The following is a 24,476-nucleotide window of genomic DNA, read 5'->3' as shown; positions in this document are numbered from 1 at the left end:
TCTGCTAAGTAATTTGCACTTTCCGAATAATTTACTATATGTGTTTCTCTACTTTATAGATGCTTTTCATGAATTTTTGTGTTTTTGACTTTATTTTGAATAGTGCCATTTCCGTTTTCTCTTTTAGTTAATGAGCAAAGTGGCTTCAATTATAATACGTTTGGAAATACAAACTGGTGCACCGTTCATTAAGTTCGAGTCTGCCGGTTCTATCGGTATTATTTCTTTTCTAAAGTACACATCATAACATCTTTATGGGAGGTGCTTGTCATAATTTCTGGATAGTCTTTTTGTCTAGTTTTTCCATGTCTTCTATTGTGACAAAATTTTAGAAGCGGAAAATAAGACACAGTCTGAAAAGAAATTAATGGCGGAAAGGAAGAAGCACAAGAAATTGGATGCGCGATCTAAAATTGAGGGAAACATCTTGCTGCCAGCTGCCGTAGATAAGGCGATGGAATCAGTTACGTTGTCTCTTAGAATTTGTTAAGTCTGACTGAAAATATTCTACTGCTGGAATGGGTAGCAAAACTTATTTCTGTGCGACATTGTGATGAGTGCACGAACAAATTGGAGATATATACTGTTGGCATTATTCAGGTTGAGCAGACATCAGTGCAAGCACAGTGCTTAGGCAATCGTAAATATAGTGAAGTAATTGTGCAGACTTTCTCTAAGGATCAAGCAGCATCGAATAGACATAAATCCCTCACTCCCGATAGTCAAGAGGAGCCTTCATCTGTGCAAACAATTGCTTCTGGTCCTTCTCTTTCTTCGAAAGTGACTGGTGAAGGATCGGGTTAGTGCTAAATGATTAATTCGTCTGAGCTTTATTAATTTATGATTTTACTCGTACTTTTGCCTACTCGATTCTGCTTAAAACATCGTGCTTCAACCCAATAAGTCGACCAAACCTCGACAGGAAAAGGTTTCACTGTCACGAATGATAGATGACGTCCGCAGTACTTATACGTCAGAGTCGAGACCATATTCTTTTCAAATATGGCATATCTTTTTCCAGATATATGCAATTTATCATTTTTCTCCGGAAATCCATTTGTCGAAAAAACATCGGGGATTCTTCATTTTTACAAAAAAAAGTACGTTCTTTCAATTTCGTCGAAATTCAAATTTTCAATTCTTCTCGTTGACTATCTGGTCGATTTATTCCTTGCAATTTTGCAAACATAAATCAGTTGTGTTATTAAATGAATAAAATAACAGCAATCATTCTCAGAGAAACGAGTTCAGCAGATGCTAGAGGTGATTGTTCAATATTATGCATGTTAGGAGTCCCATCATTGCTTTCGTGTCGCGAGCTGCTAAGATTTATTGCTCCAAGTTCACAATATATTACTGCAATGAAAGTGATACGTGATTCAACACCAAATCAGTATATGGTTATCATTAACTTCCGATCTCACGTAAGCACCAGATTTCTATAATTTTTACTTTAACATATGCAAATAAAAATTGAATCGAGCATTTTAACTAAATTTCCCTTTTAAGGTAATATTTATGATATTGGGTATAGGGTAAAGTAGGATAATAAAGATATTTCTACATTTTTCATCTATTTTAGGAAGCCGCTGTTCGTTTTTACGATGAGTACAATGGCATAACATATAATGCAATTGAACCGGAAGAGTGTTCGCTCGTTTTTGTTGAAAAGATTGAATCGGTATATTCTTGTACTTACAATTTTCTTTTTTCTTAGATACTTCTCTTTTATGCGCGATTGTTTTTTTCTTTTTTATTTTTTTTGCAATCGTCAGGTTTATATTTCTGCATAGAGTTCATTTCTTGAGATTTGTGGATTACTGCCGTAATATATGGCTTAGGGAGAGGGCGGAAGTGGAAGAAGGAGAGAAGAAAGGGTCGCTTACATTCCTAAATCTCGCATTTCTCAGGAGTTTAATTTTTAAGGTTCGTGAAGAAGCTGGTGGTAGTCTACCTGCGGAAAACATGACAGAACTGCCAACATGTGCAGTTTGTTTGGAGCGTATGGATGATGGTGTGCTGACTATTCTATGTAATCATACTTTTCATGCTGAATGTTTAGAGCAGTGGGCGGATACGACGTAAGATGTAGTTTATTTAAAAACTCTCAGAATTCATGCTTTCGGTTTTTCTGATTTTCTATCTATTCATTAATAATATTTTTTCAAGCTGGTCTGTTGTTCAGATGTCCAGTATGTCGGCATAGTCAAACACCTGAGTTGGTGGCAGATCAGAAATGCTCTGTTTGTGGGAAAACCACGGATCTGTGGATATGCCTAGTGTGCGGAAATATTGGTTGTGGTCGTTATGTAGAAGGTCATGCTTACAGGTTAGCATCTCATCCGGAAGGCTATTTTACTGATTAGTTGCCTTGGATTTACTTAGTCGTGTGTACATATTTTTCTTATGTAATTGTGATTATTTCACTAGAAGATATATCATTTGGCAGAAAATAACCACAAAAGAATCACTTGTCTTATTTGTATTGTCATAGTTTACACCTTCCTTTCATTGGTTTATCTGTGCACATTTTTAACGACTGAGCAATTTTTACAGTTTTAAATCTCGTGTGATATATGGATCCAGTAATAGAGACAAACATCATCTTTTGTTGCAGACATTTTGAAACAACTTCACACACATTCACTTTGGAAATTGGTGGTGAGCGTGTATGGGATTATGCAGGTGACAATTATGTGCATCGTTTGATACAAAGCTCACCTGATGGTAAAATGGTCGAATATAGAAGAAGCGGTATTAGTGATAGCGGTGTATGTTCATTCTAACTAAGCAGTTTCTTTTTAAGGAACATTTTGTTATAAAGGCCGAACTTCTTTATTTGAACCTTAAATTCGATAAAGATTGTACTTTTTAGGAGAATCCGAATGAGAAATTAGAGTCAATCCAGTTGGAATATACTTGCTTGCTTACAAGTCAACTGGAATATCAAAGGACATTTTACGAGAACAAAATGAATGAACAAGAACGACTATTTAGCACGTTAGAAAAACATAATCAGGCCCAGGTTTTGTACTATACAGAATGAAGTTTGCAAGGTTTGAGACAAAAATTCAGTTAGTGGCTTATAGCAATGGTTATCACCGCTTAATAATAGCTGAAGTAAAAGTGATCAAGCTCGTTTCCTGATCATTATGTTGAGTTTCATATATCATAATCACCTCTCAGACTGCTTTGTCAAAGTGATAAGTTAACCCTTTAATAAAAGTTTTAGGAAGGCTTTCTAAGTTTAGTTTGATTTGCAAAGTGGTTTATAGGTTGATTATCTTGAAAAGGAAGTCGAGGGAATACGACAAGAATGCAATGAATTGAAAAAAACTTTAGCTTCCTGTACACAGCAACGGCGCACTATTGAAAAGAAGCATCAAAATACTCAGAATAAATTGAACAAAGTAATCTTTCCGTCTCCACTTGGTAATATTTCACATTTATTAAAATAATTGTGTATGACCGACTCGTAATTGTTTTTTATCTTGTACAAAGTATTGTAAATTCCTTGCTTAAAACTGGGTTTTTTTAATTCTAAATAATTAAAATTATTTGAATAATTAGTAAACATTTTTTGCTGCTATTTGCTGATCTTTAATTTGTAGTTATGAAATTTATTTACAGGCATTGGCAGAATTGGCGGACGAACGTGCTTTAAACGAGTTATTACGATCCGATCAGGAAAAGTGGTCTGCGAGACTGGCGGAAATGGAAGCAAAAAATACCAATTTACATGAAAAATACGTTGCTGTAAGTATCATTTTTAATTATTAAATCGAAAGGTTTCAACATATTGTGCTTTTTTCAGACGGTGAATGATCTCAATGAACAAATTCGTGACTTGATGATGCACTTCGAAGCTGAAGCTAAAATACAGGATGCAGTTGAAATGAACAAAGTTACTGAGCAGGTTATTTTTTCATATTGAATTCTCTTGAATTGGCAAATCATAACTAAGTGAAACAACAACTGGGAAACAGAAATCAAACGTTGTCTGTGGTCTGTTCAACAACTAACAATGTTCATAGCTTATTAGTTTGCTACTGAGTTTACCAGATTGCTGAACATGTTGAATTTTTGTTTCAACTTTTCAGGAGATTAATGAAGGTAGCGTAGTTGTGGCGGATCCACCACAGCGCACTCCAGTGAGGAATCGCAGACGTAGGAAGAAGTAATTTCAACACAGCATTAAAAATATGATAGAAAAGCATGATCATTTTCTTCTATTTCTTTCAAATTAGCTGTGCCATTTTGTAGAGTCGTTTTTCAAACTTAAAAATCTTTCAATTTGTGCAGTATATTTTAGCGAAAAACTGATGCTTTCTTTCTGTTTTGTGACACCATTGATTATTCTACACTTTTCATGTAATATTTAGTGTCTGAACGTCATCTTTCCACCGTAAACGCCTGAGTTTCTTGTTGAACGCTTTTCATTTGTCAGATGTAAGACAAATCACAGGTTAAACTCACATGCACTTAAAATGTCATCTTTCAAGTGTTTCGTCTGATTTTTCGGCCATTTCATGTTTCCAGTGATTGAAGCACTTAAAAAATGGAGAGTAGCGGGCTTCCTACGAAGAACAGAAGATTAAGCGGCCCTAAGTATCATAGTTTTACAACTGGAGAAGCTCGTAGTATGTGTATTTTATCTTTATAAATTTGAAAAATCAGTTCTGAATTTCGAAATAATCCACTCCATCTGTAGTGACAACAAGCTGTTGGAAAAAGAGGATGTTTTTTGATGTAATATTTTTCACATTAAATGTAACAGTTTTAAAAGAAAGGTCTAAATACAAAAAGCAAGTTTATGTTGTTATTGATGAACTGATTCACCTTCCAAAAAAATATGCATTTTTTAAGAAAAAACAAATTGTGTCGTTGGAGCTTTATTCAATTTTTTTTAGGAATCGCCTCCAAAGTATTTATTGATCTATTCATGATCGTTGGGACAGACAAAAAACTTATCTGCGAGATATTTAAAGAATAGGATGGGGTCCGAAGTGATTCATTCTTCTAGATTTTGGACTTTCGTCATAGATCATTGTTCCTCTTAAACTATTTGATTTAAAAACTCTTTTCAGCTCTCTTGAAGATACCTTCACATTAATGATGATTTAAAAAGCAAACTGTGAATATCTTGTGAAGTTATTTCGGTGAATTTCTATGAGTTTTCAGTTTTAAACAAAATTTTATAAGCATAGCTTTTTGCTTTGACACAATGTTTAGTAAATCCACCAATTTTAATCCATAAGCAGTGTTTAGCATTTTTTTTTCTTTTTTGTTCATCAACCTTATCAATGATAAGAACAAAAGGACGGTTAAAGAACTCATACCAAATGACAATGGCATTTTAAACACTCCTTGTGCATGGACTTTGCATTTTGGACCTCGGAAAAATGGACTTTAATCATGAAACCTCAACAGTTATGAATCATGAAGGGCATAGAAACGAATTAACAATTGGCTGACTGGACGTCATACAGTACCTAGCATTAAAATCACCAGATTGCTGGTGTATAATCCTTTTCTGTCTAAATTCATTTTTTTTTGAGCAATTTTCGATCATTTCATGCCAATAACATGCAATATTTTCTACCGTAATATTTTCACTGAATTTCATTTTTACTCCCGACAATTATTTTATGAAAAAAAATCTAACAACTTATTGTGGATTTATCCCTGCACCATTCTATAATATTATATAATTATCGTTAGTGTTAGAATATCTTTCACAGATTTAAAACTGTTCATTAATAATTCTTCTCTTAATAAGCGAATGTTCATGATTTCATGAGTGATTTCATTCAGTTCATCCCGCAGTTCAGGTGTTGAACGCTCTAGCTATTAAATTTCCTCGCATTGTCCTTATTTGAATAAATTTTCCGATTCTGATAAATTTTGCAGACCAAACATCTCTGCAAAGATTATTTATAATTTTAAAGTTGTCTTTTCTGTTAATTGGGTCAATGTTCTCAATACTACTCACATCTAAAAATATGTGCATCATTTCTTCGCTGCTCTCACTCTAACTGTTGATACTGACTCCCTAGATAATTGATATGGCTGATGCTGATGCTGTTTACTGCTGAATCCAAACTTATCTCAAACTGGTTTCTTGAAATACTGTCACGATATTTCCCAATGGCTTTTTCTTTTCTAATAGCTCCCACAATTAAGTGGTAATTGAGTTTTATGAGCTCTCACACTGATTTTATAAAAGCCCAGTTCAAATAATGAAATCTGTTGATATATTTAACATTCAGTGCATCTGATATCTTCTATCGTTATCTTTCTGACATCATTCCCTTCTCTCCGAGGTTATCGCAATCGATTGTACTCTTATCTTCAGTTCATTTAATCACAGTTTGTTTTGTTGGCTGTGGACTTCCCTCTCCACCAATTTTTATGTTTCAGAACTGCGCAAGCGATATGAATCTATGCCAGATGGTAATTTCTGCATTACTTATCATTTGTGAGGTATCTATCATACAGCATTTGCATCCCTTTCTGTTTTCCTACTCTCAACAACTATTATCCTTCTACTTAGGCGGATGGCTTTCGTCTTCAGATATATAAAGAAAGGAAGGAAAACGTTATTCAAAGATGATTCGAATCATACTTTTGTTGAAATCGTCTTGCAAATATGATGAAATCTTGTTGAACCTAACTTAAATATCCTCTCCCAATCCAGCAGTTTCATTCAAGTTAGAAAGATCTCCCACATGTTTTCCAACTCGAATTACCAGTAGCTCAACCAGCGGTCCATTAAACAGAACGAATCATTTTGGATATTTATCCATGTGATGAAAAGAAATATTTAGGACGAAATGATGTGCCAGTCCGGCCTTTAATCCTTCATAGCCTTGATAGTGCTGGCAATATTGGTCTACTACCTTCAAAAGGTGGAGTGAGGGGTTTGATATAAAGTGTCATTATATTACTGCTGTTATTCTATCTCGCAAAGGAGAACAGGAAAAGTTACCTGGGAAACAAGTGCATTTTGGTGGGCAGAAGAGGTAAAAGTGGAGGTTGAGAATGAGCTGGATATGATTCTTTAATCATAGCTGGATGACTCATGCTGATTCATGGTTCTTCATGGGACTTTGTAAAATAAGCAAATCAGACGGCTGTTCGATTTGTTCATCCTGAAAAAGTCGTAAATCAAGCTCTGTTCAAGACACTGAAGTTGCTACCGGCTTCGCTGTTATTTGATAAAAATGAAACTAGTTTTTCAGAGAAGTACTAACTTTCGAAAAACTCTTATATCATTGCAAAATCTCAAGAGGCAGAGGATTTATATAAAGAAGTTAATGGTTTGTTTACTCTGTCAGAGAATCTATTGTTGCCGAGATAATAGCTCAATGTGGCTGCTTTCTTATCCTCGTGATAAATCGATTTGTTTGTGTTAAAGGTAAAAAGTACCATACCGATTGCAGAACTCTCCTCGGTATTATTTCTTCCAATGTTTCATCGCTTTCGCTTCATTGAATGTACATTTCAACAGTCATCACTTCCCATCACTTGAAACGTCACATGATAATTTTAATTCGAAAGATTTTTGTTAGATTGCTTTATATCATGTAGTTTTGCGATTAGATCTTTGTTTCAAAACTTTTAATTTTAAATCCATTTGTCACTAATAGTATCTACAAGCCTTTCGTTTCTATTTTAACTTTATATTCAACTTTCAATTATATATTTATTTTACTTTAATAGAGATAAATTCCGAGAATTAGTTCATTTGATGGACATTCACGGATAATTTATGAAGACCAGTTTACCGAAATGCGTTCATCAGATTTTTCACATCTGATAGGCATAGTGGATTCATTCATGATACATTTTTGACATTTTCGTCATTTTTTGGTTGAGAGAGTAACAGTGTCACTGTCATCAGAGCTCTACTTCTCTACATTATCCACATTATTTCACTATATTAAATAAGTGCCTTGGGAAAAAGAAAAGGTTTATGAAGATGTTTTTTGCCTGCGGACGATTACTATTACAAAGACAAAATTCATCATCTCCTCTTGCAGAAGAGCCCAACGCGATACAATCGCGATACAGTCCACCACCAGGTATATCATTTCATGTTACTCATACTTACAAAAAAGTGTCTTCTTTGTAAGTGAAGAGGACAGAGAACCAGTTTTCATCATTGATATCACGCAAGTATAGCTCCAACTGAAATTAAACTGTTGAAAGTTGTGTTGTAAGTGATGAATTTTTCGAAGCACATTTAAGATCTGATACTGAGCAATGCCCTTTCCCTTACTGGTTGTGTATTTCATCAATCTACGGCAGTAGATGATGATTACCTGCGGTTTTAAAATAACTTATGTGGCAAAATGTCCTCATTTAAGATTTAAAAACATCCAAATGACTTCATGATCTTTCAAAACGTTGTCTACCAGCTCACGCAGCAGTCATTTGCGGCGTTCTCAATCTTATCATTCTTCTACTTAACATAATTATTAGTAAGATTCTCAAACATTGAAATTTCGTCCTTGAATTGTAGTACAGGATGATAGCATCAATTTTATTAAAAGTGTTTTTCATTGAAGACAGAAATCAAATCTGGACTTTTGGATTTCTTCCAATCTTTGATAAAAGACGAAGAAATAGGAAAGTTAAAGAAGACTAATCTTTTATCATGAGCCTAACAAATAGAAGATAGAAGGCTAACTGTTTATTTAGCTCTCTCCTAAACAATTGTCTGATGTCTGTCATTCCCATTTGATTCTGGGCAGAAGAATAACAGCAAGAAGCCCATTTATGTTTTCATTCTTCAATTGAGGCTTTTCATTTTAAGACTGCCATTTCATTTAACTTTTACAACAGAACAATTCTGTTTTATTATGTGTTTCTTGCATTGCTTGTTTGTCACGCTAATCCAATTCGCCTTCAGAAAATTTGTCTTTCACAACGTATTCCCTAAGGAATCCAATTTTGTAGAATCGATTTGATTACATAATCCGACAACAGGTTTGATCTCAAGAACAATTATGAGAATTCTTTTTTGGTATGTTTTTCTTCTATACTGAATTTTAAGCTTTTAAATCATTTCAAGTAATGATTTCAAAATTCCTTTATTTCTTTCAATCCTATTAAATAACAAGAATTGCTTATCTTCATCTCACATACACAGCAATTTCTTTTGTCTCACATATGTGAGGGAGGTATCTCCGTAGAATTAGAAGATTTCCCAATACTTTAAACCCATGTATAGCACTGAATTTGCAATACTTTACCTAAGTTTAATTAGCCGAAATTCTGACAAAACAGGATGGGAACTATTCGAATCATTAAAAATATCACTATAAGCAATTTTTTTAACATTTTCAGCCATAACTGGAAATAACTGATTTAATTATATCACCGAAAAGTGCCCTGGAAATCCAAATTTTTGCACGACACAAAAACCCACTGTTTCAATCAATTTCTCTCACTATGAACGTTTATTAAATTTTGTTTTTTTGGGGTCGTCAAGAGTAAGGGCAAAAAAACAATTGCTTTAGTATTGGACTCACAAAAATTCAGTTCAAGTTCTGTCCAAGCTCTTTTAGTCATAATCATTTTCAACTCCATTTTCCCATTCTTTTAGAAATATAGAGCATAATACCAATAATGCTACCTGTCGTAAGTGTAACAAATAAAAAGTAATATAGGATTTTGCAACAAATAGAAGGACTAGATTCTTTTCACTTCATGTCAAATATACATCTACCAAATTATTATTTCATGCAGTTTATTATTCGTCACGATAACAGTGCTGGAGGCAGCCGTAGTGAAAAGGTACAACAAACGTTTCGCTGGATTCAACGTTGCCGGAATTGGTGGGACAGCCGGATGTGTAGTCGTAGTATGATTTTTGAAGATATTTGAAAGATTTTGCTTTGACTTTTCTAGTAACCAAGAAGAAAAAAGCAGTACAGGTGGTAGAACTGCAAGAATTGAAAAAAAAAAATGAAATAAATGGAAGCATTTGGTACGACTAGTTACCAGTAATCGAGAGCTATTGGAGTCCATCTAAAAGTTTACAGGATAATAAACTGTTTGCTAACGGTTTCTTTCTTCGAGAACTAACCGCCGAAGAACAAAGAGAGCTTGCACAATACGTCGAAGGATCAAATAAGTACAAAGAGGTGAGAAATATATCCTAAAAAATTTTAGATTATTAATGCCTGTAATATAAATAACATTTTCAGTATTAGTCAGTAATTCATCTAATTCATAAAAATATGCATAGCTTTCACATCAGGTGATTTCATCATTCCCTGTCGTTAAACCTGTTTGACACCGAGCAGTTTTTTTCCTTTAGCATGATAATGGATTAAATGATGCCTTATCTTCCAACCTTGTTTCTCCAGAAGAAATTTGGGATTAAAGGGATGTTCTAGAATTGCCAAAAACTCGGGTGATACTAAACAGTGAGGGAAGAATTGTATCATTCCCATTTTTTCCTTAACATAGTTAGCTATATTCAGCTGAAAATCTTTGAAATGATAATTCTGTTCGCTTTCATTTAAACCATTTTATCGTAGTATGGTAATAAAGAAAGAATTTATAAAAATGGAGCAATTTCAGAATGTAAATTTCAAGAATAAATAGATCCCATTTGTGTAGGAACTCAAGACATCATTGGAAGAGAGACGCAAAGGATGGCAGTTGGCGCGACATAGCGAAAAAGGTTCAAAAATTTTATCATCTCTGGCAGAAAAGAATCTCCCCAAACCACCCAAAAAACCATCTTTCTGCACTACTGTTGATACTACTCAGTACTACTTCGATGGCTGCATGGTTCAGGTATTTTCTCAATTATTATCTTACAGGTACTACTACCGAAAATTAAGACACTGGTTTAGACGTATTCAAACTAATATTTCAAAGGTAAAAATGTCGTCAAACAGAAAAGATTGAGAGATGCAGTGATTGGAAGTTAATAAACATGATAAAATGCTGTCTTACTACAGAATAATAAAATATATGTGGGACGAACGCATGTACGTGACTTGACGCCGGAAGAAGTAAAAGAGCTAAAGACGTTCGATGCCAAAATGACAGCCTATCAAAAATATTTGTCTTCCTCCATCCAAAAGGTAATAAATGATCCCATCGAAAGTTTGGATTAGAGAAATTTTTAAATCTGATCTCATGATTTATTTTGCTTAAATATAGCCACTTTATTTACGTGAGGGATTTTAAGATAAATACAGTGCGACACTTGAGTTACATATTGTTTTCCAGCAAGTGGACAGTCTTTTCGGTGATAAGACAAATCTATTGAGTTTATTCACTGAAACACATCTTGAGACATCCTCGCAAACATCGGAAGCTACAACTGTCTCGACGACAACGCAAGCACCACCTGAAGCACCAGAAACACCAAGTTTCTGTATCGCAATTTACTGAAACAGTTTGAAGCGGAGAATGAAGAATAAGCGACATCGCTAAAAATGATGTTTATTCGCTAATGTTTTCGTGTATATGTGTGTGTGTGTGTGTGTGTGCGTGTGTATTGCATATAATATTTCTGCATTATTTTAATCAAAGTAACCCTGTTTTCTATCCTTCAGGTTTATCCAGCTCGTTCCAGTAAAAAGATTAATTTTAAGCGCTAATTCGTATTAACAGCTATTTTTTGATTATTGATAGCAGTTTTAATTCCCACTACGTCTTAATTTGAATAGTTCCGTTTTTAAACTGTAATAAATATTATACACCCCTTTCATCATCGTTTACTGCAGACGCACCTCATTTCGGCTAACAACGACAACTGGAGTAGAAATTTAATTCTGCCATCTACTAACAACAGCAGCTGTTCAAGTAAAGGAATAGTTCTAATAACACATGCTTTCGGGAAAGCTCTTGTATTTTTTGTTGTTATGGATATAGGTTTATTCGAGTGGTAATATTGTACTCACACAATGTTATAAGTTAACATTAGTAAGAAAAAAAAATACACGATAAATTGGTAAGCTATGACAAAAATCAGTTGTACAATAAACAAGCAATATGATCAACTTTAACTAACAAATTCCTTGCTGTTGCCTTCGATAATATTTGATTGTCGCTTTGTCAAAGTCAAAGCCCGTATAATTGAATAAATATTCATAAATAAATTTCTTTAAATAAGATTTGTACATAGTAAACTGTAGGAAAGATCTCATGTAGATTCAATCAGAAGAGAGGGATACGATGAACTTCTATTGGTCAGGAGCCATACTGCGAAACTGTTCTGAATAAAAACTATTTCAACAGCTCATATTGCTTACCACACATAATTCGCCACCACTTCATTGTAAATGACACCTCCATTTTACACAGCAAACACCAAAAAGAATAACCGTCCTCCCAAATGGTAAGCTATATCAGGACCAATAAACGACCTTTCGACAAACAAATTTTACAGCACCACCCGACCTTCTCCCAAGAATCCACCTTTGCATGACGTATCAGGAACAACGAAACCCACTTAAACCCACATAGTAAAACGATGAGAACCAACCCACCTAACATTCCGGCCCGCCACGGCAGACCATCTGGACAAAATATGAATCATGCTTACCCTGAGATCTGCAACCCTATTTCTCAATGTTTAGATATAACTTTTTTGCAAGCGACATTGAGTGGTTCCTACACCGTAGCTTCACGACGTATTATCTTTTTCTCTTCTGGTGCGCTATTTCTGTGTCCCTTTCTGTTCTGTCAGTTACATATAAGTTTTTTAAACGAAATTAAAATGTGATAGCAGAAGTATTGATGAAGGAATCACTTATTTATATCTGCACATCATAGATGAATCACTTCTTCAGCACTTACTCTAATTATCTGAGAAACCTCTTTTAAAAAGGCGAACAAGGAATTATGAACAAATTCAAAAAAAGAAATTTTGGTTATACTTTTTCACTAATACACAAACGTTCCACCAATTTTCACCCCCTCTTTACTGCTTCATCGGTAAAGTTAAAAAGTATCAAGTATTGCTTTGCCATAACCAAAAGGGTCAAAGTTCATGATCCGGAATAGTCATATCAGTTTTTTCTCATCCATTAATGATGATATAAAGCTAGCTATTCGTCACATACATGGTCAATTCGAAACATAAAAAGCGCTTTTAACAATGGACACGGAATAGAATTAATCAGAAGTATAGAAAGTAACATTTATATTTTCGTATTTGACTTCCCTTATCTTTTCTCCATTCTTTACTTAAACTTTTGCTAATAGTCTATGTAGTTCGCGCCTTAAACTATAATATTTGTGATTAAGCGATAGTCGACAATAGGATCCTTTTCCTTTCATGTTGTTGAATACATACCACATAGATGATCGTTGGATTCAGTGATAAGAGAGTTTGTATTTATACTAAAGAAAACTGCACAATGATTGAAAAAAGTGTTGTCGCTGACATAAGTTGCTTTTAATAAAGAAAGGAAAAAGCAACTTAATTGATAACTTGTAGCTAATCCAACTTACGGCTGATAACAGAAATATAAAGCTATCTGCTTGCAGAAGAATGCATAAAATTGATAGCAGACGTAGACATCATAAAAAACGAAATTAGGAAAATGTAAGTTTACAGAAGAAGTTGGTTGAGTAGGTGTGCTGATAACGAATAATATATCCTCAGCAGTAACATGACCAACTAAGGAAATAATAAATAAACTAACTGAATTCTCAATACAAAATACATGTAATATTTAATATTCATCATTAGCGTTTCTCAGATGAAAATAATAAAATGAAAATAGAGAAGATATTACTGTTTGATAAAAATTCAAAATAATTTCCTTTAAAGTAACTACGAAACTGCCTAATCCAATGTGAACTACAAACATATTCCATTCAACTACACAATGGATAGCATGAAATACAAAAGATGATTGTAAGTATATATTGTGATATTTACTTATTTGTTTGCAAATATACTTATAATTTACTTTTATTCCAGTGGGAAATCAATGCTACAACGAAAAGGATAGGAAAATAGATGAGAACTTCAGAAAAATGATGGCAAATATCTGCTTTGGCTTGAGCTGTAAAATCTCGCATTTTCTTCATTCATTGTTGAAAATCATAGTAAAAACAACAAATGACAACAAATGACTCAAGTCAAGGCAGTAGGAGATGGAATTATATTTTGAGGAGTCGCATCCTTAATAAAACTTAATACCATATTGTTCTTATCATACATAGTAATGTTGTATTCATATGACAATATAATGAATGAAGGAAGTATAATTCATGTAATCTGCGCCCGAGTTCAAAAAATTACTTGATTAATTTGTACAGTTATTCGATTAATTGATCAATTGTTCATATCAATTCAGATGCAACTTGAAAAACTATGCAAATTTGATTACTATAGAATCTCGATTTTTATTTCAAAAAATGATAGTTTTTACTTTTTACTTTTTATCGTAGATCTGAGAATTATCTGAACAATTTCTTTACTAAAAGTTCAGAAACTTCCCAACCTTTTTGGTAGAAAAATTTCTGTATAGACTAAAATCAGTCAGCTAGAATCACTTTTGGTATTATAATTATTTCAAAAGTGCTTTCAGTTCGAGTTCACAATTAAAAATCTGCAGCGTATCAATTCCAAACTTTTTTATTTCCTCTTTTCAACCTTCCCAATTTCTACTTTTTCACATCAAATAGATCGAGAAAGTCCCCAAGACATTCCCAAATTTCATGTCATATCATTTTAAGGACCATCAAGCATTAGCAGCATGTAATTTAACTTTGCTGCCAATATTTCAAATCCACCTATCCTAAGCCTGTTTCAATGGTACAATCAAAAAAAAAGAAATAATGTTCCAACTTTTTGGGGACATCAAAATGTCCTTGTACCAAATTAACTAAACCAAAGATGCCTTTCTTGATTGCGCAGATTATAATTATGTAATGACCATTTAATGCTCAATTGACTCTATTGTTTCTACCTTAGTGCGGTGATCTTTTCACTATACTCAAAATGATTCCATAATGCCGCTCTACATGTCCTCAATTCTTACCTGCACATTCCATTGCGCGATTTGCACTGTGGGAGATGATCCTAGAACAATGTTTGCGACACCGCGGCATCATAACATTCAAAACATCCGAAATGCAACAGTCATTCCTGTTGTACAATCAAGCAATTTGACCGTTCTTAATTGGATTTTTATTTTATTTTTTGCTAATTATCCAGAATAAAGAATTCATCCTAAACAATCAGCAAAAATCTATCTTGAGCATTTTCATTTTTGCTGAATTTTAACTATTTCTCCTTTTGATTGTTATTCATTAATCTCACCTTTGATCAGTTGTTAACATTTGAAACATCGATGTACAGGTATTTTTTGTGTCATATGGAAATGAAAATGACACGAAAATATTTTAATCTTTCATCGACTTTTCTATATTTAAAAGAAGCCTACGATCTTTTAAACCAGTTAGTCGAATTTTCACCCTTGCCTCCGTTCCACCACGGCAAGGCTTCAAAGCTTGCTGTTTTGGAAATTAATCCCGCTCAGAAAAATTTCTAAATCGTATCTCGTAAGAGAATTGTGCAAACAATTTTATATTTTTTCATTTCATTAATTTATCCAATCAACAGTTGACTGAGAGCCGAATGATGGACCGATAATTGCAAGACTTCCTATTTTAGAAGATATATTCCGAATACATTAGGTCAGTGCTACAAAAAATATATTTTCCCTTTTCATAGTTTTGATGGATGATTGGAATATAATAAATGAGTTTATAACAAATGGATCAATGAACCGAGGGACCACTTTTTTGAACCACGATCAGATTTTTTTCCATATCTCTATGACATAAAAATAGGCCAAGATAAAACATGTCGAAACAATTTTTTCAATGGTTATTGAAAAACCTTAGTAGATATTTTTCGATATTGCATGAATTCCATTTCCTCATATGAGAATACATTTATTCTCATAGTGTTTTCATCTTCGGATACTGAAATAATTCTAAACATCCCAAAGTTCACAATTAAAAGAATTCGGTCATAAAGACAAATTAAATTGTTTTTTTTTTTGATAACGATTTAATTCTGAGCAAAACCAATTTCAATTAACATATTTCATATACCTTGCATCACCTTTTCTCTCTCTCCGCATCTTTGGCATCGCTTCCTCATTTCCTCATCACTCTGAATATAAGATTTATGCAAATTTATAGCAAGTGGATAATCACCAAGCACCTTAATAATCTGATTGCTTTTTTAGCATAGGCGCTTATTTCAGAATAAAGGAAAGCCGCATAGAGACCTAATTCCTGAATATTTGGTTCAATGGTTCAAAGAGCTAGAAGCAATTAATATGTTAATTATTATATGCTTCCTCGCATAGATTTCAATCACAAAAACCGATAAAAGAGGTAGAAGGAATTATTAATAGTCATGAAATTAAGAAGCTTATTTTTACTCTTCTTTTTTATTTGATGAGAAGAGAACTGATTAATATACACTTCATCTAAAAAGTACATCCTCATGTGACCATCCAGGATTAAATCATACTGTAACTTCATTATTATTAGTTTTCATATCGAAGTTAACATCACACATAATATTTCTTGTTCAGGTAAGTCTTTCAATGAATTTCTAAGAAAACATACTATTCGATTTCTAGAAAATTCATGTGAAATAATTAGAGTGTTTTGAAATTAATAAATTCTTCCATATTTTAAAGTTGACAACTGCAAGTGAATAAAATACCGAATGCCATTTTAGCTAAAATGTCGTCGAAAAAGAAAACAACAAAAGATTGGAAGCAAAAATCAAGCAAAAAGAATACAAATACAAGAAATTGAAAATTACAATCGCTGGGAACTGTAATTAAAATTAAATTTTATGATTTGGAGAGGAGAAACAACTGGTCATTTCATTTGTTTTTAAACTATTTATTGAATGCTTTTAATGTTATTAACGTCACTGTAATAATTATTTGGCAAACAGGAGGGAGACTATTCAGCTTATTGAGATAAACAAATAAGCTTCCATTGTCCAATTTCTTTTTTCTATGCTTTCTTTTTTTCCTATAGGGAATATAGAACCTCAGTTTCTGGAATTATCGGCGCTCAGTGCACTTGATTTAGCCATCTAATTATGGTAGCAAACAAAGAACAGCTCGACCTCGTTGACCTTTTATAGATTTTCCCGCCTAATAGCGTGTGTATTGGACAGGTGGTTCCAGTCACTTACTGTTTTGACGACCTCACATAAAAAACTATTTAAAAGAAAAAAAGCCACTTTTGAATTATTGTTTGCAACCTAATAATTAGACTTATTATTCAATATTTATTATTTACAATCTTCTTATCAAGCAATGAAGAATTATGAAGTATGGTGTACTTCTCTTTCCTCAAAAGATAGGTTTTATCTATGCAAGAAAAAGTCAAAGTTTATAGAAGAAATGTATGATAATTAATAGTAAATTTTGATCAAAATTATCTTTCAATTTATTCAAGAGACAACTGCTCCTGCTATGCTCCACCATATTCATTCATGCGACAAACTGACATTTGGTTCAATATTTCTGGAATGAGTAGGCAACATTTTGGCGCTCATTTACTCAAAATTTATGACTTGTTAACGAGGTGGAACACATTCATTAACGATTCCATGCTGATTATATATTGATCGATTGACATTGTCAATGAACTTGAGCAGTTTTCATCGGTTAAATAAATTTGCATATCATAAAATATTGTAATTTGTTGCAATAAAAGCAAAGAAAACAAAACGTAAGAAAATTTTACTGAAGTTTGGTGCTAATCTTCTATTAAGTAAATGCAACGAAAATTTTAATAAAAAGTGTTCCAGCACTTTGAGTTTCTTGCAAATAATTGTATATCGGAAAAGTTTGAATCCAACAATGCAATAAGTTAATCATAAGATGATACTTTGAGCATTTACCCTTATCACAAAAATATTATTTACTTGCTAAAAGAATATATTATTTTAGTGTTTGTATATTCAAAGGTTATAATATTTCTTAGTTAGCAGTCTAGAATTCATTTCGGATTCATTTCCCATGTCGACAGCATATCGATCCTACAGATAATTCGTTGATGATTGAGATTCTACGTTTATCTCAGATTCAATTGCCGCCATGTAGTTATCTTCGGATTTACTGTGTAACATGATCCGGAAGGCATGAACAAGCGATATCGTATTTATTTCCATTATATGCCTGTAATTATATGCTTATTGTTGAGGACATCTCCGTTCCTACAACTGCCATGAGGAAGTTTATTTTAATTATCAATCGATTTTTTTGCGACCAACTTTTTCACTTAACTTAAAATACTTAAAATAAAAAAATTTCACTTCAAATAGCTGAAGCACAAAGTAAGTTAAATTTTTATTGTGATTTTTTTTTCAGTTATAACTCTTATACTGCTGCTTTATTATATCTTTGACTACAAATCGTAATTACAGGAAATACTATTCTCCAGTAATTGTTCTGTCAGTCTCTACTATCTGCTATAACCACTTACGCCTTGAACTACCACTAATTTAAAATTTTAATTCCAACTTTCCTCAGATCAATAGCACATAACTTATACAATTTATTGTAAATAATAATTTTTGACGGAGAATTGTTTATTTCTTTATTAATCTATCTAAGAAAAACCCATCATGGATGCAAAAGCGTTCGTCACGCATGATGAGAATCCAAATGGCTTCGACAACCTGTTGCGGCACTCTTTGACTTTAACAAACCTTTTTTCGGCACGTGACCAAAAAAGCATTAGTGTAAAAGAAATAATCAATTAGAACTCTTTGAAATGAAATTTGTTTCTCTTAAATTCAAGCATTCTTTTTTATACTTCCCTTCCACTTCCATTAGTTATTTGCAATGAATGTGAAAAATAGCCACATGGGTAATGCATAGCCAAGACATATATATTGAAACCAAGAAGAGTCATCACTCATAAAGGTGTCATTAAAAAAATCCCAAACTTGAATGATTATCTATCAGAAACATACTGTAAAGCCAATTCTCATGTTGCCCAACTTTTTTTTGGATTTATAAAATTTCAAACATCTTTATAAATTGTGCGATTGAATGAAAAGATTGCAGCGAAATTTTTAGAGTAAATAATAGGAATAAATGAATTTGAACAATGATGGTGGTTTTGTGGAAAGTGTGAAGATTTACATTGTTTTATAAATGACATACTGTCTCATCGAAGACCTTTTACCTCCTCTCTTAACACGCCATCCGGAAGAACTGGTTTTTTTTGAACAAAATTTTTAAATCTGCAGATGTTTGGAAATACATTTTATGCATACATCCTACAGTTTCTTTATTGAATTATGCTGTGGCACGAATGGAGCTAAAGAAATAAATCGCTCATTCATAAACAATTCACTAAAATTTCATCACAAACTGTACGGTTAACTGAGGCTCACAACTACTTCAATAATTCATTCCATTATCGACAGTTGAATTATTTACTTCAGTTCGATTTTTTTTAAATAATTTAGCATTTCAATTCAATTTTACCCAAATTTCTAAGCATTTCAATTCAATCTAATTCATTCTAAGTCACCTGTAGCTGAGTTTTTAAAAAATTTGAGGTAAAGTTGAATGAATGCCAGACAAAAAGAATTATGAAGTTGGGCCTGTTTGCGTGTAAAATTCATTGAACAAAACGAAAAGGATTTCGGGAACATTATTTAATCCTTCATTTTCATTAATAACCAACCATTCGTCGATCAGTTTGTCTGCTCCTTGGAAATCAATACAAACTTCTGAACAGATGGAAATATGTTATCAAATAAAATACAATTTTATCAAACGGAAATCAGCATTGCTGATATTTCATCACTTAATCCTAATAAATATTTCATTGGATCTTATGAATCAATTTTTCACATTTTGTTTTGTTAAGAATCAATTCTTTTTCTAATCAGCCGTTTCTGAGATGGATAATAAGCAGGTAAAGCTTAAGGTTTGATTTTTAACTGTTTGATATTGTCACTTGCTTCTAAAAATCAGTCTATTACAGTTGAGGAGTGATTTAACACAGTTGTAAAGACAATGTATCATGAGTAAGGTCAGCAAATGTGATGTGTTGGCAAGAATGATTACAGTTGTTCAGATGCCAATGTTACCTACCCTCTTGCATTTCGAGTCTGTCAGTAATCAGAATGACATCTGCTCCTTTACTTATCTGTGAAGTTACTCTTAATTTCATAAAACTGAATCCATTTGTTGCACAGTGAATGCAATTATTACTAGTGGAAGTCCAAATGCATGCAATTGAAACAACTCAGACTTTTTCACTAAATATTCTAAGTATTCGTAATTTGGGTAATAGAAAACACTATAATTAAATTTACTGTAACAGCTTAATTAAATTGGCAGCTTTGAGATTGCTAGTGAGAAGTAATGAAGTTAACGAAAGGCATATCCCTAAAGGAGTTACTGTTGCTAGGAGAGGATGACAAATTCGAACTTTGCTTCTTGAAAAAGGAGGTGGTGTAATGTGTAAATAAAATATGACCTGATATGACGGCCCTTCTCAGTGACCTTTCCCTTCCAATCTTTTCAGGTATAACCCGAATTTAATTATAGTAGCTATTCAATTCAAACTAGTTGTTCCTCATACTGAGGTTTATCATGAAGCTTACATAAAATCTTGTGCATGATGGCTATGACAGAAACGCCGTTGCTATGCAAATTACGGCCTATGGAACCGCAAAAGAAAGACAATAAACGTGTGCAATTTATTTGAAATGATGCTCGATCGGGAAAGGAAACTGGGAGAAAATTACTGCAATTACATCCAAGCTTTTATGACTCATATTTTAAGAAAAGAGAAGAGAATTTTTGTCTTAGACTTAATCTTCCCTCATGATTCATCCATCTTCAACGAAATAATTACAAGTACATTTTATGCTATTACTCAGTATTTTCCAAAAAGTATTCAAATTTTCAATCCTACTTCATTTTGTTTTATCAAACCATAACTCATTTGGTGAGTGACATGTTATTAAAGAACGTTTGAAGGTATAGTTATGTCACAGCTGGTCCTTTTTACTCCCCAAAATGTTTCAAAATTAATTACGATTAATTTCATGCTATTATTGCAGGATTGTCAAATGTCTAGGGTAAACTATTGTACACACAACACTTCTAGCTAAAGGAACAATTCAATTTGCCCTAGGTAACCACCATCTTTTCCATAATAGCATAGCCAGGATAAAGTGTTCAACACGTCACTTCCTTGGATATTCCATTATCAAGCAAGTATAAATAAACAAATAGTCAATTTATATGAGAGTAAAAAGCATTCGAAGGGCGTTTGCATATGGTAATCCATCAAAGGGTATACGAACGGTAGGGGCGTGGTTGCCTTCCAGTCTGCGCCAGTTGCAGTCATCACCGGTCATCTATCCATGAAGCCCATCGCGGAACGGTTCTCTCTCCGGTTGACCTGATCGATTCCATTATTTACTCTTCTGCTACCTATTGCTTACTTTAGTTTTCTCCTAGTTCTTTTCCATTAAATTTGATAACCTAATTTCGCAAGCGGTTATTTAGGAAATCGAAATGCGCAACCAATATTTTCTATAGTTTATAGTGGATTTTAGTTCTTTCAGTATTATTAGTTATTTTTCCTTAGTTGATTCAACCAATTGCAACACTGTCATAAGCGTATCAAAAATAGGTTTATAAAAGGATCTTTCAATCGCCTGTTTGACAAATGTAATCTTATTTGATAAAAGGAGACTTAGATATTCAAAACTATCACATATTTCAATAACTTTTGGTGACCGAACTGCGGGGAAATTGTAAACTGGTAAATAATACAACAGATTAGTAATTTAAAATAATAAAATTTCAAAACATTACTGATTTTCATTGAAATCATTTCGTTTTTATTATTTCAGATTCGTCTCATTGTGTTATTATCATCCAAAACTGCTACTAAATTTTGATCCTTATAAACTGTTATTAAGTACCATCTAGGTACTTCAGATGAGGATGCGAAATGCATTCAACACAATGCCTAATACTGCTACTAGTAGTGATTCTGCAAGTCGGATACGATTGAGAAAGTCAAAAGCTGGTGGTGCGATGACGAAATTACCGCATCAGGTGCTTAGGAGAAATGAACGAGAAAGGAAGCGTGTCCAACAGGTTAGATTTCTTCTTTATCAATTTTTGTTTTAACACATCCACTTAACTTTTGGTCTCCTGTTTTATATATTTTAAAATAAATGCTCTCACTTCTTATTTTAAAATTTTAAAATTAATACTTTAAAATACTTGAAAAATTAATAACGGATACTTTAAAATTAATTCTTGCTTTGTTGATTAAAATGCTCTCATTTCTCATTTCATCAAATATTTATGCATTGCATGATGAATTTTCAGAGATTATAGAAAAAAAGTGAATTTAAATTTAATGAGTGAGCAAAGGTTGATTTTAAAAGTGCCAATAAAAATAAATTTATCTGTTTTTCAGGTAAATCTTGGATTCATACACCTTCGCGATCGGGTACCACATTCAGCAACCAGCAAGAAGCTGAGTAAAGTGGAAACACTCCGTGAAGCAGCCCGGTATATCAAGCACTTGCAAGATCTGCTTCAAGGTACCTGCGATAAACCATTTGAACCTTTGAATACCAACCAGGAATCACGACATTGCCACGATAGTCCATGTTTCTCGGAAGAAAATCACTATCCTCTGCAAGATCAGGCGACCGGTATCTGCCAGTTTGCTTGTAATAGTGAACCCTTTTACTATCAATCTCCTCATGCTCATGATTCTTCTCTTTATTATAAATCACCAACCTCATTTAATCCTAATAATACGGTAGTGAAACCTGAAAATGAATCTTTGAATACATCTTCTTATTCTTCATCTTCCTTAAGTTTCACCGAGATTACACGGTTTCAACGAACCGATTATGTATTGTGATAGCTGATATGTTTCCCACTTTTAAAATCGGTCAGTACATAGTAAATTTGAAATTATCAGAAATTTGTGGAATGCCATATCTTGATTTTAGGTCAACAAAAATTCTCAAAAAAAAATGAAAGACATTTATTCAAGTTGTTTTGGGCATAAGTTCAGTTATCACTAATTAACCGCTGATAAAAATAAAGTTTCCAAGACAAAAATAACTAGTCACTTCAGAATTTGTTCTTTGATAAACTGTTGAAAATATTTGTAAAAATAAGCTTACTATTTGATACGAAAGTTTTAAAAGAACATGCAATTATTAGCTTTTTGATAACTTTGCCTTCTTAATATAAATTTCAACTTTTCCTTCGCCTTATTATAATCCCTCACTCATAAATCATGCAAGTGTTTCACGTAGTTTCTACTGCTCTTCATGAATTTAAATTGATTACTGAATAAAATTTAAAAAAATAAATTTCTTCAACAAGCAAATTTTTTGAAAACATGGTTTTTTTTCTATTTTTGTACCATACCCACAAAACAAATAACTTAATTCATAGCGATCAATCCATCAGTATTGCGTCAATCTGTTATTTGAATTAAAACAGCCGGAAAATGCCGGAAATTTTTGTTAGCATTATGTATTACTATATTGCATATGGATCACGTGACCTTCAGAGGACGAAAAAATTTCTCCTCATAGTTAAACTATTAAGAAACTTTAAAAAGCTTAAATATTTAGAAGTAAGAAAAATAAACTTTTGTGGTTTTTCCAAAATTTCCATGAAAATTTAAGGAAAGCATAGCCTAAGCATTTCTCGTATGGCTTTAATGAGCTTTTTATTGCAATCATTAGCATTACTGTTTCTGGAAGAAATGAAAAACAAAAAAGTGCAAGTGAAAAACATCCATCAAATTGAATGGTATGATTTGGCAGCCCATACTATTTAACTATTTCTAGTGACATTTTCATGTTATTATCCTGTTAACTCTTTTTTCATTCCGAAGTTTGAAATTTAAAGTTCGGTGAAAAGAAATGAAGATTGAAACGATGCAATTTGATTCTTTGTGAGCAAAGAAGGACATTTTAGAATTTCGGTTTTTAAACTACAACAAATGGCACTGATAGAAAGATGTTTTGCGGGATACCCAGATGATAATACTTTGTTGAACCTCATGCCGCAAATACATGATACCTGAAAATTTCAGGGGATCAAACACGTGGAATATAAAAATTCTAATTTTATGGGGAAAATTAAAAGGTCAAAGGGTCGCTGGAATACGATGATGACACATGAATGATCAAGCAGGATTAACGAGATATTCAATCAGGAATGAGGAGAATGTATATTGATGAATGAGTCCTACATTGAATATATAGGCTGACCAAGAATGACTCATTGCTTACAAGACCGATAATGAGTAGTGAGTAATGAGTAATGCGGTACTTTCTGACAAGTCGTGGAGCTGAAAACTTCTATTTCTGTTCAGGAGATGATGGAAGAGAGGGAGAGAGAGAGAGAGAGAGAGGAAGG

At 33.0% G+C, this 24,476-nt stretch overlaps 4 protein-coding genes across 4 annotated transcripts; all 4 read left to right on the top strand.

Moving 5' to 3' along the window:
- Positions 1-121: 121 nt before the first annotated feature.
- Positions 122-4,638, top strand: LOAG_02369 (BRCA1-associated protein 2 containing protein). The gene is made up of 14 exons (XM_003137907.2): positions 122-215; positions 333-463; positions 601-799; positions 1,022-1,100; positions 1,238-1,424; positions 1,583-1,681; positions 1,927-2,081; positions 2,186-2,329; positions 2,618-2,771; positions 2,876-3,025; positions 3,276-3,410; positions 3,631-3,756; positions 3,815-3,916; positions 4,101-4,638. The coding sequence occupies exons 1-14, from the start codon at positions 131-133 to the stop codon at positions 4,179-4,181; spliced, it is 1,827 nt and encodes a 608-aa protein (XP_003137955.1). The 5' UTR covers positions 122-130; the 3' UTR covers positions 4,182-4,638.
- A 4,236-nt stretch (positions 4,639-8,874) lies between these two features.
- Positions 8,875-12,578, top strand: LOAG_02368 (filarial antigen Av33). Its single transcript, XM_020445991.1, has 6 exons — positions 8,875-9,028; positions 9,754-9,868; positions 10,050-10,151; positions 10,633-10,812; positions 10,980-11,105; positions 11,254-12,578. The coding sequence occupies exons 1-6, from the start codon at positions 9,012-9,014 to the stop codon at positions 11,416-11,418; spliced, it is 705 nt and encodes a 234-aa protein (XP_020303614.1). The 5' UTR covers positions 8,875-9,011; the 3' UTR covers positions 11,419-12,578.
- On the top strand, positions 12,503-14,115 carry LOAG_02367 (hypothetical protein; the record flags this gene model as incomplete). Its single annotated transcript, XM_003137905.1, has 2 exons — positions 12,503-12,683; positions 13,961-14,115. 2 exons carry the CDS (start codon positions 12,503-12,505, stop codon positions 14,113-14,115), a joined length of 336 nt encoding a protein of 111 aa, XP_003137953.1.
- A 7,895-nt stretch (positions 14,116-22,010) lies between these two features.
- On the top strand, positions 22,011-22,956 carry LOAG_02366 (helix-loop-helix DNA-binding domain-containing protein; the record flags this gene model as incomplete). The annotated part of the gene is made up of 2 exons (XM_003137904.1): positions 22,011-22,172; positions 22,501-22,956. The coding sequence occupies 2 exons, from the start codon at positions 22,011-22,013 to the stop codon at positions 22,954-22,956; spliced, it is 618 nt and encodes a 205-aa protein (XP_003137952.1).
- Positions 22,957-24,476: the final 1,520 nt, after the last annotated feature.

This window comes from Loa loa (assembly GCF_000183805.2).
Source record: "Loa loa unplaced genomic scaffold supercont3.50, whole genome shotgun sequence".
Taxonomy (NCBI): Eukaryota; Metazoa; Nematoda; class Chromadorea; order Rhabditida; family Onchocercidae; genus Loa; species Loa loa.
Note: the sequence above shows the minus strand (reverse complement) of the source record. Positions and strands in the feature narration are given on the sequence as shown.